The following is a 14,697-nucleotide window of genomic DNA, read 5'->3' on the forward strand; positions in this document are numbered from 1 at the left end:
CCATCTTTATAAATGTTCTTTCCCTTCCTGCAGCCTAGGATGGTAGGTTGCATAGAGTAGGGACAGAATTTTTGGTACAGAATTTATTTTTTAAAAATAAATATTATCACCTTCTCAAATCCAGGTTTACAAACAGATCAACAACTTTGGGAGCACTTAATCTATTTCCAGTAAACTATGGGTCTGACTCTTCTTTTTGAAGGCAATTTTTCTCCATGCATTTAAAGCAACTGGCTTTTTAAAAGTGGACAAATTCAGAAGTTCTTTAAAATTAAATTCAACTGAAGAGTGCGTTTATTTTGTAAGACAAGTGTTACCTAAGGCTTCTTTTTGTGTTGGATTCAGCTGGAGAATTGGTCCAAGAACACAGGATGAGAAGGGAAGCCAAGTCAATGCTAATGTGGCTTAAAGATGAGTGAGAGATGATTGTGTTGCAGTTTGGTAAAATTGGCCTGTTCTGTTTTCTGTTGTGTAGTATTACTACAGTGTCAAGAATATCAACATTGGTGGGTGGTGTTTCTGCAACGGCCACGCTGAAATGTGCAGCACAAACAATCCCCAAAAACGGTACGTACACTGTGCAAGTTTTCCACTCTTGCTAGGAATAAATACAATTATTTCAGTGAATGTTTGTGTCCCATTAGATATTCCTAGTCTCCTGTCTTCAGTAGGAATGTTTCAGGGTCAACAAAAATGATGTGTGCACACCTCTCCTTCTGTAGCCTTCCACTTCTTTCCATAGATCTGCAGTGGACCCATGGAAGACATGACTAGTCAATCACAGCACTCCATGGATGATATGGGATACAGCCACTACCCCTAACCAAAGCCGATGCCCTAGGCAGCCACTAATCATTTTTTCCCAGTCAGTTTGATTTTGCATTTACTTGATTGTGGGCTTCTGCCATGTTTGATGTTTTCTACCTGAAGGTGGAATAGGCCCAGAAGGTAAGAGCCCACCCTGGGTCTGACCCACTGTGAACATATTCTCATGCAAACAAAAAAACCTTGTGTGACTGCCATTTAAAATATGATGAGCTATTAAAAGAGTTTCAGCCCTGGTTAAATTCGGCCTACACAAAGGAATCAACAATGAAAATCTGTTTCTAAATCACGTATGGAAGCATGGTGCTGGCAAGTGTTTAAATACTGTTTTTCTCCAGTTCAAATTATACTTCAGTGATTTAAAGAATTACGAAGGGAAGTAAATCTGTTTATTTTAGATGCTTTTTCAGGTACTAAAAGTACCCATATGAAAAGTACATAATAAGAGGTGATACCCAGAGTAAATCTAGAGCAGTCATGAATTTTGAATATTTTTTAAAGAGAAAAAAGATAAACAATGAAACCGAGTTTCAAAACAGCTTAGTCAGTTACAGTAGTTGATACATTGCATATTGTTGTCTTCCCTTAAAGAAGTTATTCAGATATCTTAAAAACACGAACCACACCCACTGCTCCCAGAAGTCTGATAATGATTGGATTTCCCTAGAAGGAGGCTTCTGGGCAGGCCAGGCTGAGCTCTTTTGTCATTTTTATGGCATTTCTTTTCTCTTTCTGCACTTCCTATGCCACTTCACCTCTGATTTGACAGTGTAGGTGGATGATACTCACCAGTCAGCTTATTCTATCCAACTGGTTTAAGATGAAGGTCGCCATTTCTTTCCACTATGGACCCTCATGAAAAGAGCTGGTTCTAGATGCAAACAACAGAATTTAAGCCTGCTTTTGTGACTTACCTGTGTTGCCAGAGAAGCTGTTAATAGCTGATTAAATTTAGCAAGATAAATAAAATTTATTTATCATCCCTGATTTAATGGGATGAGAGGCTTAAGGATTTTCAAATCCTTTTAAAATATATTTTTTAGTTGTAGTAAAATACATATTACCTAATTTTCCATTTCAACCACTGGTAAGTAGTACTGAGTACATTTATAAGTGTTGTGAAAGTGAACTCCAGAAGTCTTTTCATCTTGCAAAAGTGTGAGTCCATCCTGGTTAAACAACCATTGACCTGTACCTGCCAGGCTGTGGCCAGCACTGTGCCTCTTTGGTGTTGGTGTTAATGTGATGGTGTGAGAGAAATCAACAAAGTGGGAATTTACAGTATTTGTCTTTTGGTAGCTGGCTTAGCTCACTTAGCATACTGTCTTCAAGGTTCATCCAAGTTGAGCAATGTTCTTCCCTTTTAAGGCTCAGTAATATTTCATTATCTGTCACATTTTGTGTCCTCATCCATCCATAGTTGGGCACCTGGGTTACTTCCATCTTTTAGCTATTATGACGAATGCTTCTGGGAACATGAACATCGCCCTTTTTTGATTTTTAGCTACTTTGCAAACAGTAAGATGCATGGATCTCAAATGTCATGTGGGCAGCAGTTGTGCACATTTGTGTTACTAACCTAGATGGATACTTGTTAGGGTGGAAGTTACTGGATGCTAAATATAGTAATAATTCCCTCTCAAAGTTTTACTTAGAGTCTAGACTTCCCCATAAGAGGTATTTACCAGAGATGTATGTTACTCTCAGCCAGACTCAGGTTTATACATCTTTTGGCCAACTTTGTGTTCAGGCAGAGTTGTCACTACCAATTTGTGTGGTGTGCCTTGTAGAGTTCTTGTCTCTAATCAGCGACAGTCACAAATGTTGCCATCCCTCCCTGGAGACCAGGAGGCATCTCCGAGGGTGCTTGTCCATCCAGTGACCGACATGTAATTAGCAAGGGCTTGCTGGTTCATGACTGCTCTGTCTTCACAAGGGACCTTCCTGGAAGGTGGAGCTCTAGGATACTAAATCAGGAAGTCCTGATTTGGAGAAAGACGAGAAACAAAATGGTTCCATGTGGAGCAAGAAGGGAAGCCATTAGACAGGGACTCAGCTTCCTCTTTAGAAGGGCTGTCAAACCCTGTTAACCCCGGCAGACCTTGACAACTTTTGTCCTGGGTGGTTAATGTCTCCTGGTCCATGTGAGCAGAGAGTCCTTCTCCCTGTGCCTTGATGGGAACTCAGATTGCTAGCCTGCTCCAGCACCACTACTTTGTCCTCCCTTGTCTACTGTTTTTTCCAGCTCTACAGACTGACCTTGAATATGATGAAATCTACACCCAAGAGCAACAAAAAAATCTTACAGCATATTTAACGGGATTCAGTGACTTAGTGGAGGGAGCTAAGGCTGGATAATCATGAAGTTAGTTGCTAAGCAGGCACAAGACCAAGCATGTGTACCATATGGACCTTGACGCATGGATAGATGGATCACACATTCAATTCTGAGCTCCCTGGCTGCCAACTAAAAAAGGGAAATCTACTTGGTTTCATATTTATTTTATTTTCTCTCACTCATTTTTATATTGCTCAGATTAATGGATTTCATTTTGACAGATTGTACATGCACGTAACAGAGATTGATAATTTTCAGCTCCCCTCATCTCCTCCCTCATCCTCCCTCTTCCTGTTGGTCTGACATTTTGGGGGAACTCAACATGTATAATATATTTTGCTCATATCCATTCTCCCTTTCATTCCCTCTCCTCCCTCTTATTTCTTTCCTCTTGTCTAATAATAATCCCACTTCTGCTTTCTTGTTACCTTTTTAAGATTCCACAAATTAGGGAGAACATGCAATAATATTTTTCCACTCTGACTTATTTGCCCAACCTGATGGTCTCCAGACCCATCTATTTTCTTCAAATGATGGAATCTCATTGTTTCTTTTCGCTGCATAATATCCCACTGTGTATATCTACAACCGCTTCTTTATCCATTCATCTATTGATTGCTATCTAGACTGGTTCCATATCTTGGCTGTCATGATTGTGCCACAGTAAACATGGGTATGCGAGTGTCCCTGGAGAATGCTGACTTTAGTTGCTTCAGGTACATACCAAGGAGTGGTACAGCTGAGTCCAGTGCTAGCTGTAGTGTTTGTTTCTGGAGGAACCTCCGTACTGATTTCCCCGGTGGCTATAATAATTTACCTTCCTGCCAGCAGTGTAGAAAGGTTCCTTTAGCCCTCCATCTTCACCAGCACTTACTGTGTTTTGGATTCTTGCTGATAGTCATTGGGACTTGGGTAAGATGCAATCTCAATGTAGTTTTGATGTACGCTTCACTTGGTTTCACATTTCACTGTGATTAGAATCTAAAAACTAATCACCTGCTTGTGAGAAACAGACTGTAGACACTGGAGCTAGATATGAATTTTCCCTGGGGGTTGGCAGAGACAGCGTTATTGGAAAAGATTCTGTACCAAACGACATGTTTCATAACATTGTTATAGCAGACACAAGGACAAATTTTCTAAATAACCTGAACCCTGGACTGAGAGCAATGACTTGAGAATGACAACATGACTCAGACAGTTACTCTACTCTTTTCTTCTCTTTTCTGATACTGTGTTCAATTTTAGTTTTCCAGGGTGAGGGATATAGCTCAGTGGTACAGGCACCTGCCTGGCAAGCGCAAGGTCCCGAGTTCAACTCCCGGTACAAAAAAAAAAGATTTTTTTTTTAGTTTCCTTCTAAGGATACATGGACTATATGTTCTTTAAGCAGTGTTCCCTAAATATTCCCTCAGCCCTCATATGCCAAGTGTTTTGTTGGCAATGGCTGAATGCCTCTCTGACAGAGGTCATTTGGGCTCCCGCTGCTATATGCTGCCCGCTAAATTACGTCCATGTCCTTCAAGAGACAGTTGAGCAGGGAGTGAGATGACACCTGCTCTTAGGAGTGTGACTGAATGTGTGCCATTCCCGCTTTCCTTGAAGGAGAGCTGAGGGAATCTCACAGGCCCTGCCAGGCACTTCTCAGACAACTGCCTGGAATCCTGTTGCCAGCATGGACGAATGGAAAACTCAAAGCTTGGTGTTCTGACCCAGTACCAAAGCTACAGCCATCTCATTTTAACGTGGAAAAATTTTAAGACAAGTGTGAGATGTTCAGATCTTTACACCTCTGCCTTGCCAAGTGATCTCAGCCTTTGGCCCCTGACGGAGCAGAGAACTCTCAGATCTTTCTGGTAGCTGTCACTTGACCAGTAAATCTCTGCGCATAACCATAGGCTGAGAGTAGGAAACGTGAGCAGACCTTTGCTCAGGACTACTCCAGATACCGGGAAAGATGTGAGACTGAACACACCCCAGGAACCTTAGAGCCAGTGCTTGCTCGTTGCCTCATCTATTGTAACATAACGTGGAAGAGAAGAAAGAGCGGGGGCTGCAGAGTCAAACTTAGGCATGAAAGCTGGCTCTCTGTTGGTCCTGCTTGGCTTTTTGCAAGTGTTTCACTACCTCTGCATTTGAGTTTCACATTGATGAAAGGGAGATAAGAAGCGGGATGTGGGGGGCTTGAAATGATATACGCGACATGCTTTGTTGTTGTAATTATTCCACAATTGTTGCAAGGAGGATCCTTTGACTGTATCACATGTCACTTTGGCACACAGGAACAAGTGATCCTAACCAAAACTTTTTAATAACTGCGCTATGCTTTGCCCACACACCCAGGCTCCAGTGTGAATGCCAGCACAACACCTGTGGGCAGACATGCAACACCTGCTGTGCGGGGTTTAATCAGAAGCGCTGGCAGCCGGCCACGTCCAAGCAAGACAATGAGTATGAAGGTGGGTGCTGGGTGGGGGCGGGGGTGAGGCCCTGGCTCTGGCTTCTCCCCTGTACACCTGAGAGTGATGCCCAAGCCTGTGAGGAGGCTGGAGCATGCCAGCTTTAGGACTCAGGTCAGGTGTTGTGCAGGAGTCCTCCTTATCCTTGGGGTAAGTTCCAAGGTCCCCCAGAACCAAGCAAACTACTGAACCTTGTATATGCCATGTTTTCAGTATATATGCATACCTCGGATAAAGTTGGATTTATACACTAGACACAGTAAAAGACAACAAGCACACATAATAAAATAGTTATAACAATATCCTGAAATAAAAGAAGTTATAGTAGGTATAACAATACACTGAAATAAGATTGCAGCATCTCTGCTCTTATTTTTCAGGACCACTATCTAGTAAATAAGAGTGACCACTTTGAGCCTCAGTTTTTCTATCTGGGAACAATGTCACTCACTGTAGAGAGTTATTGAGCAGAGTGAGTGTGATAATATGTGTAAAACACCTTTCACAGTATATAAAGAGCTCAGTTATTGTTAGTAGAGTAACATCAGTAATAGTAATCATCTCTGTGTATGAAGTCTAATTGGCATTTTGGTGTATCTTAATTTGTTATAAGTGCATATCTTTTCAAAAGAAGGGAACCATTTTCATTTCCTATCTAATGGAAGGAACTATACATTATATAATGTTATATACCAGTCTTTGTGTAAAAGCTCCTAAACTACTTCTCTAAGAGAAGCCCTGATATTCCAGAAAGAACTTCACTATAGCTCAATGAGCAGTAATACCATCTGGAAGTTTACTGTGTGTCTCACAGTGATGATGGAATACTGATCTAGTATGCTTTTTTTCAGCCTGCAATTGCCATGGCCATGCCACAGACTGTTACTATGATCCAGATGTTGAACACCAGCAAAAAAGCTTGAATATCCAAGGTATCCGTGCAGGTGGAGGGGTCTGCATCAATTGCCAGGTGAGACACAGTGAAATCAAAGTGAATGTGTCACGACAGGGCATGAGCATTCTGTAAGCCATGCTCTCAAAGGGATGTCAAGAGAATACAGATGCAAATAAAAATCTTTTCTGAGACCATTTCTTCACATGTGGCCACAAAAAGCTTTATTAGCTAGATGTAATTTAGGGATGATAAGGAAAGTGGACTGAGGTATGTTTATCTCAACACCTTTGAGTATGTGTTCAATGTCAATCTTTGCCTAAATCAAGAGAGTTCCTGGCTACTACCCCACTTGTGGTGGAAAAACTCCAAGGTAGGAGGGGCAAATAGGTATCAACTTCAGTATTGACCTTAAATCCTGCTTTCAAGCAGATTCTGAGTCTAGACACATTGAGGAAATGCCTCATGATTGGTTAATGACGTCTGCCACAGATACCAGGTACGAAGCAATCATTATTCACCTCTTCTAGGACAGCTAGCAAAGTAGAAGTGAACTCTTGCAGTCTGATAAAGGACAGTAATTGAAATCCAACAGCTAGCATCACATTAATAGTAACATATTAAACTCCTTTGTTCTCAATAATGGGAATAAGACCAGGATATTTACTCTTTACCACTTGTTAAACAGCAATTTAGAGTTTTAAACTATTGTGACAAGCATGAAAAAGAAGTAAAAGGAAAGAAGAAATAAAATTGACTCTATTTTCAGTAGACATGATTATTTATGTAGAAAATCCTAAGGCACAAAGAAAATGATGCCTAGAATTAATAAGTGAATTTAGGAAGATTGCAAGATACAAGGATAATATATAAAAATGAACTGTAGTTTTATATACTTGCAGCAGGAAACAATAGGAAAATGAACTAAAAATTCAATTCAAAAGTGTATAACATACTTAGGAATAAACACAGCAAAGGCATACAAGACCTCTATAGAGTACTAAAGTTATAAATTATTACTGAGACAAATTTAGAAAGATCTACATAAATGGGAGGGAAAAGATAATGGATAATGATGTTTATGGCTTGAAAGCTCAATAATGTTATGATGTCAATTCTCCTCAAATTGACCCAAAGATTTAATGTAGGTTTCTGGGTAGGAATTGACAATCAGATTCCTAAGTGTATGTGCATATGTAAATTGCCTACAATATACAAAATGATCTGGGGGATTTATCACCATCATAAAGAAATGATCCATGTTCAGAGAGATTATGTTTACCCTGATATAATCACATGAAATGTGTATATGTATGGAAATGTCACATGGTACTCCCTAGATATATGTAACTTTTATGTTTTTCTTTATCTGTTAAAATAGATTTAAATAAAATAAAAAGCTTCAAAATTTATGTTATTTTACTTTAAGACTAACTATAAGGCTGTAGTAATCAAGACAATGAGATATTGACATAAAGTAACAGAAAATTGGCAGAGGATAGACCCACACTTCTGTGGATACTTGATTTTTGATAAAAAAAATAAAAAACAAAAAACAGCCCAATGAGGGAAAGTTCTTTCAACAAACGTTGCTGGAAAAAATGGATTTTATGTGAAAAAGGATAAACTTTCATACTTATTCAAAGTCTTAAAAATTAAATTTGTATAAATCATGGATCACAAATAAAAGTAAAACTGTAAAGCTTTGGAGAAAAATGCAGAAAAATATCCCTTTGATTCAGAGAATGAGAAAGTTTTCTTAGGTTGTGTACAGCAGTAACCGTAGGAAATGCACAATTAAACTTCATCAAAATTAAAAAGGCCTACTCCTGAAAAACAATATTAAGAAAATGAATAGGCAAGCTGCAGACAGGGAGAAGATACTCAAAAAACATAATCTGACAAATGATTGCATCCAAGATATATAGAGAAGTCTCACATCTCAGTTATAAAAACAAAAAGAATTCCCTAGAGTTAAAAATCTTTTTTTTAATCCAAAAGATTTAAACAGCCACTTCACACTTTAGCTATGTAAATGGCCATTAAGAAATGCTTAATATCCTTACTCATCAGAGAAATGCAAATCAAAATGGCATAGTACCATGGAGTCACCAGGATGGCAATTATTTAAAAAGGCTAAATGTTTTTTTCAGTTCTTTGTATATTCTAGGTAGAAATCCTTTGTCTGAAGGATAGCTAGTGAAATATTTCCCCCACTCTGTAGGTTGTCTTTTCATTCTGTTGGTGACTTCTTTTGCTGTGCAAAAGCTTTTCAATAGGATGAGATCCCAGTTATTGATTCTTTGTGTTATTTCCTGTGTGATCGGGGTTTTGTTCATGAAATCATTACCTACACATATGTCTTCAAGGGGTCTTCCTAGAGCTGAGCGCCATCTTCCCTTTCAGCCACGCGGGAGGAGGGACAGGGATGGGGCACAGGGTGTGAGGCTGGGGTCCGGCCACGCAGAGCAGAGGACGCGGTGGCGCTGCGAACGCCCAGCAGAAAATTTCAAAAGTGTCTCAAATTCTTGTGGAAAATCTTGACAACATCAGAAATGTGCGGAAAAGGATGAAAAGTGTTCTTATGAATACTGGACTTGACACTGCCAGGAGTTACTGAGGGACCTTAAAGGCTTTGATCCAGGAGAGAAGTACCTTTATAACACATCATGGGGTGATGTTTCTCTCTGGTAACCTTCTGGAAAGAAAGTGTACGAGATGTCATCAAAATGGAAAAGTGTGCATTCACTAGGAGAAAGCAAGAAACAAAAGCAGGAAAACGAAGATCATAATCAACTATGGAGCTGGTGAAAAATTTAAAAGCAATAGCACAGTACTTGAATTTGATGCATTCAACCATTTCAACAATCCTGGAGGATAAAGACAGAATGAACCAGGCAGTGAAAACATCAACAGGTTTTAAAACCATATAACTAGACAGCAGAAAGGCATCAGTTATGACATGGAAAAATTATTGGTGATGTGGTTTGATGAACAGATTCACAAAAAAATTCCAATGAGTTTTTCAGGAATTCAAACCAAGGCACTCAGTATCTCTAAGCTTTGGAGCCACGTGAAAGCAAAAAATTGTTGGAAACTTTTGCAGCGAGTCCTGGATGGTTTCAGCAATTTTGTCGGAGATTTAGCCTGCATAATTGGGTGTTAGTGGTGAGGTGGGAAGTGCAGATGTAGAAGCAGCAGAGAACTTTCTGGACTAATTTGATAAAATCATAAAGAAAGGCAGCTACTGTCCGGAGCAAATCTTTAAAGTGGATGAAACTAGACCTTTTGAAAGAAAATGCCTGAAAGGTCCTACATAGACAAGCTAAAACCATGCTCAGGCTCAAGGGCAGAACATGTTTCTGGGAGGAAATGTTACTGGGTTCCAGTTGAAGCTTTTCCTCGCCTGTCACTGCAAACTCATGTGCACTGAAGCAGGTTAGGTAGCACATGCTGTCCTCATTACCAAGCAACTAACAAAGTAGGGGTGATGCTGGCCATATCTGAAGACTGGTTCATCAGTTGCTCTCTATGTTCAGTGAAGTTTTACTTTCTGGAAAATGGCGTTCCCTTTAAATCATCCTCCTGCTTGATAATGCTGCAGGCCCCTCCCAGCATTTTGATGATGGTAGTGCACCCAGATATAAAGATAGTGTATCTGCCTAGAAACACAGCTGCTATCTTAAAGCCCATGGCTGAGGGGACTGTAGCCACCTTCAAAGCATACTGTTTGTGCACAACTTTTTGCAAAGCTGTAGCAGCTACAGAAAACAATGAGGTCACCCTTAGGGATTTTGGAAATCACACCATTTTAGATTGCATTAAGAACATTGAATCATCCTGGGAAGGATTGACAGGACACTGTATGTGAGGGATATGGAAAAAATGCCCAAAACATTTTGTGCATAATTTAAAGCATTTGACAAAGGTGAACATGGCAATGTCATAGATTAAACAATCGTGGAGCTTGCTAACATGCTTAATTTGGAGGTTAAAGTGCGAGATATTTAAGAATCAGTGGAATATGTGCAGGGAGCACTAAGTATGGAAGACTTCAGAGAGTTGGAAGCACAGCAGCACTTAGAAGAGGGGGAGGAAGAAGAGGAGGAATTGAAGAAGTACCAAAGAAGTCCACTAAAAAGGGGTTAGCGGGTGTGTTCTCAAAAGTGAATACAACTATGTTACAGCTAGAGGCTGTGGATCCAGATGAATGTTTCACAAAAGTGGAACGGCAAATGAATGAACTTTTATGATGCTGTCATGAAACTTCTAAAGCAAAAAAGGAAATGACAAAACAGACCACAATAATGGAATTCTTCTTCTTTTGGTTACTTGAGACAGGGTTTTGCTGTATAGTTCAGGCTGGCCTTGAACTCACTATGTAGCCCAGGTTGGCCTCAAATTTGTAGTGATCCTCCTGCCTCAACCTCCTGAGTTCTTTGGTCACAGGCCTGCACCACCATGCCCAGTGCAATTCTTCTTAAAAGCTATACCCAGGACCCCTACTACTAATTCTTCCATTTCTACTTCATCATCTCCCTTACCTGGGCCATTTACATGTTCTGATTATAATTGTGATGATAACACTGGTGGGACTTTGAAGGATTCGTGACTAAAATGTTAGCTTGAATTTTTTTTTTATACACTTCTGTACATCTTGCTTATAGAGCATCAGTGTCTTTTTTCTGTACAGTACTCTTGTTTATATAGTACTCTAATTTTTGCTGACTGTACTGTACAACACAGAATATAGTTTTATGTTTTGGTGTACATTTTGTTACTACATGTAAGAGTTATGCAAATAAAAGCAAAGTCATAAAAAAAAGAGTTCTGCCTGTTCTCTGTTCCAGCAGATTTACTGTTTCTGTTTTAATATTTAGGTCTTTGATCAATTTTGATTTTAGTTTAGTGCATGGTGATAGACATGGGTCTAGTTGTAGTCTTTGGCATGTGGAAAGCCAGTTTTTCCAGCACCATTTATATTAAAGAGGCTGTCTTTCTTCCAGTGAATGTGTGACTCACATTTGCATAACTCTTGCATGTAGTAACGAAATGTAATGTAAACATTACATTTTCTCCCCGGTGTGAGAAACTGAAAGAGTAAATAAGGACCAAAATGTAAAATAGATATCATGAAATGGGAAGAAATTGTTCAAAAGGAGAGAAGAGCTAGAGTGGGAAAAGGGGTAAAGGAAGGAAGGGAAAAGAGAAAAAAAGATTAAAACAGGATAAAATGGAAGTAAAGATTTTTAACAGAGGAGATGGGTTGCAAGGGGGAGAGTTGGAAAAAATAGAGAAATCAAAATATGATCATTATGTATATCTAAAATGTACCAATAAACTTAATTATATTTTAAAAATATAAATGGATTATTTTTTCTAGATTTATCTCTTTCTATTTGACTTCTAAAAAGTTTTTAGCAAACTTGGTATCTGAGTTCAACTTTCCTAAAAAGAGATTCTTTTTAAACACGATTGTCTTCAATAAAAGAGGCTCGGTAATGGTCACAGGCAAATAAAAAAAGGCTAATTGCACCAAATTTTTGATGAGAGTGTAGAGTAGCCATGCCTATCATAGATGATAAGTGTGAATAAAAAATGGTACATCCCCTTGGGGACAGGATTTTGTTATAATACTAAACATACACGTATCCCATGACAAATTTACTCCTAGGTACTTACTAGTAATAATAATAATAGCAATACTCCTATGCTTGTGCAAATAGTCCAAAACTGGAAATAGCCTCCGTGCTCAACAGTAGTAGAATGCAGAAATAAATTCGGGTGTATTCATGCAATAGAAAGCAAAGGAGCACTAGAGAGGACCAAACTGCTGATGTACACAACAACATCTAAGAATCTTAAAAGCATTTTGTGCAGTGAAAGACAACTTACAAACAACAACAACAAAGCATGTATTCTGTGAGATCCATTTAAATGAAATTCTGAAACACAGAACTAATCAGTAGTGGAAAAAAAAAAGAACTGTGGTTGACTCTGCGGAGCTGGTGATAGGGTTCACAGGGAAGGGACATGGGGATGTTTCTTAGGTGAAGTTTCTTGGGTGATGGTATTACTCTTTACCTACCTAAGGACTTGCCTTGTCTCACCTTTGTATGCATTTGTCTTAACTTGGTCAGTGTAAAATTCAGAGCTCTGTGCTTATTGTATTTACATCCAAAGAACAAAAGCTGTGAACACATATTGAACTCGAGTTAATTAAATTATTGAACTCCATGTTGAAGTACTTAGGAGAAAGTGAATCTTTTCTCTAACTCATTCTGAAATGCATAGAAAATAAGCTGAGGTAGTAGATGGGTAGAGGAATGGATAGATATTATTATCTATTAAATAATAAAATAAAACTTTAATGGTAAACTCTGTGAGGGTGGTATGTAAGTATTGACTTGTAAAATTGGAAATTCAAAAAAAAAAAATACAGTGGTACTTTGGTTCCCAAATGCTTTTGTTTGTGAACAATTTGGTTGGCAAACAAAAACATTTGGCAAAATTTTGTTTTTGTTTGTAAATTGCATCAGGTGATGAACACAACTGTGGCCATCTTTCCTGCACAAACATGAACATGGCCATCTATTCCAGAATCATGATACAAATTAAGCTCATGAGGTAAAGTACCACTGTGAAATGTTGATGGAAAACAGCAATGAAAAAAGGCCAACAGCACAAATTTTCAGTGATTCTTGATTTCTTTCCCTTTGGTGAACATCAATATACTTTTTAAGACTGAAGATTATCTGTAATGGTTGAGATAATGCATGAGGATATTTCATCTCCATCAACTAACACAAAGTTTATTCTCTTCCATAAAAACATGAGTCTCAATCTAAGTCTTAAACTGGCTCCTTAGTTGTTTGTATCTAACTATTTCCAAATTGTTTTTCTCTGTCATGTACATACACTTTGTAAACTGAGAGATGGGATCCAGAAGCAGATGAAGCACATATGACAAGACTCTCCCCTGCAGCAAGTCCTACAACTTGACAGAAAAGATATTTTAAAAGCACAATATTCCCTCCTTCTAGAATCCACAATTATGTGAAAATGAGGAAAGAAAGTGTTGTCAATAAACTAGGAATTTCAAGGAATTCCGGGAAGATAGAATGCAAAAACACGTACATGAAGGAACGCACAGTTGTGAATCTTGGAATGATTTAGAAGTGCTCCAAGAGGCAACAGAAGAATTGATTTGGGAATTTGTGGCCAAACCTATAAAACTTTATTGAAATTCATGAATGAAAGCTTACACGTAGAGAGGCAGTGTTTCCAGGCTTAATACTATGCGTACATCATTTCTGTGAAAACGATCTATAAATTCAGGCCAATCACGATCAGAATTCCAACAGCACTTTTATGAATGTGGCAACAGACTGATTCTGAAGTTCTTATTGATAAGTGAATGTGTAAGACTAGGTAATTTAGTAAAGGGAAACAATTACAGAGCAAATGGTCTTCTGAGATTTCAAGCCTATTATGGATCTCAATTGAGTATAAACTTTATGTAGGGATAAATAGTCCAATAGAACATAATAGTCTTGAAACAAATTCATTTTTATGTCAAAATTTCACTTATGAAGAAATGGCATTTGTAATGGAAGGGAAGGATGGGCACTATCTTAATAATTTGGAGTAGTTGGTTCTTCATTTGGGGGAAAACCTTATCCTATGTCATATTCAGAGGACGTGGGTCATGGGACTCTGGACTGGGAAGGGAGAGGAGGGGGTGCTTCAGCGCCAGTGGCTTGGTGAGTTATGAAGCAATGTTTTAGATCAAGTTTGGATTTGTTGATAGACACATATCCTAGAGTGAGTTCTGTGCAATACTTAAAAAGAGAAAATGATAAATTACCTGCCATTGGCTCAGGATTGGGGACATGAAGTGGGAACCTCATAGAAAGGCTGACCCTGCAGACTTTCAAATCGTGTCCTAGTCTACTTGTGCAGCCATAACAGAACACCTGAGACTGGAACATTCATACAGAACAGACCTTTATCTCCACTATTATTGAGGCTGAGAAGTCCAAGGTCAGGTCCTGGCAGGTTCAGTTGTCTGGTGAGGGCTGCTCTCTGCTTGCAAGATGGACCTCAGAGTTACATCCTCTGGAAGAGAGGAACACTGTGTCTTTACATGGTGGACGGGAGCTGGGCCAGAGAGCCAGCTGCTG

The 14,697-nt window shown here is 39.0% G+C and overlaps 1 protein-coding gene across 1 annotated transcript in view; it reads left to right on the forward strand.

Annotated features, from left to right (window-relative positions):
• Positions 1-14,697, forward strand: part of LOC102020180 (laminin subunit alpha-3-like) — a gene marked incomplete in the record, with an annotated part of 70,265 nt that overhangs the window by 53,069 nt on the left and 2,499 nt on the right. Inside the window, 3 exon segments of the mRNA XM_013505348.1 lie at positions 476-567; positions 5,507-5,622; positions 6,474-6,592. Coding sequence (XP_013360802.1) covers positions 476-567; positions 5,507-5,622; positions 6,474-6,592 — 327 coding nt within the window.

The sequence above is a fragment of the Chinchilla lanigera genome, unplaced genomic scaffold, assembly GCF_000276665.1.
Source record: "Chinchilla lanigera isolate Chin_1 unplaced genomic scaffold, ChiLan1.0 scaffold00001, whole genome shotgun sequence".
NCBI classification, from domain to species: Eukaryota; Metazoa; Chordata; class Mammalia; order Rodentia; family Chinchillidae; genus Chinchilla; species Chinchilla lanigera.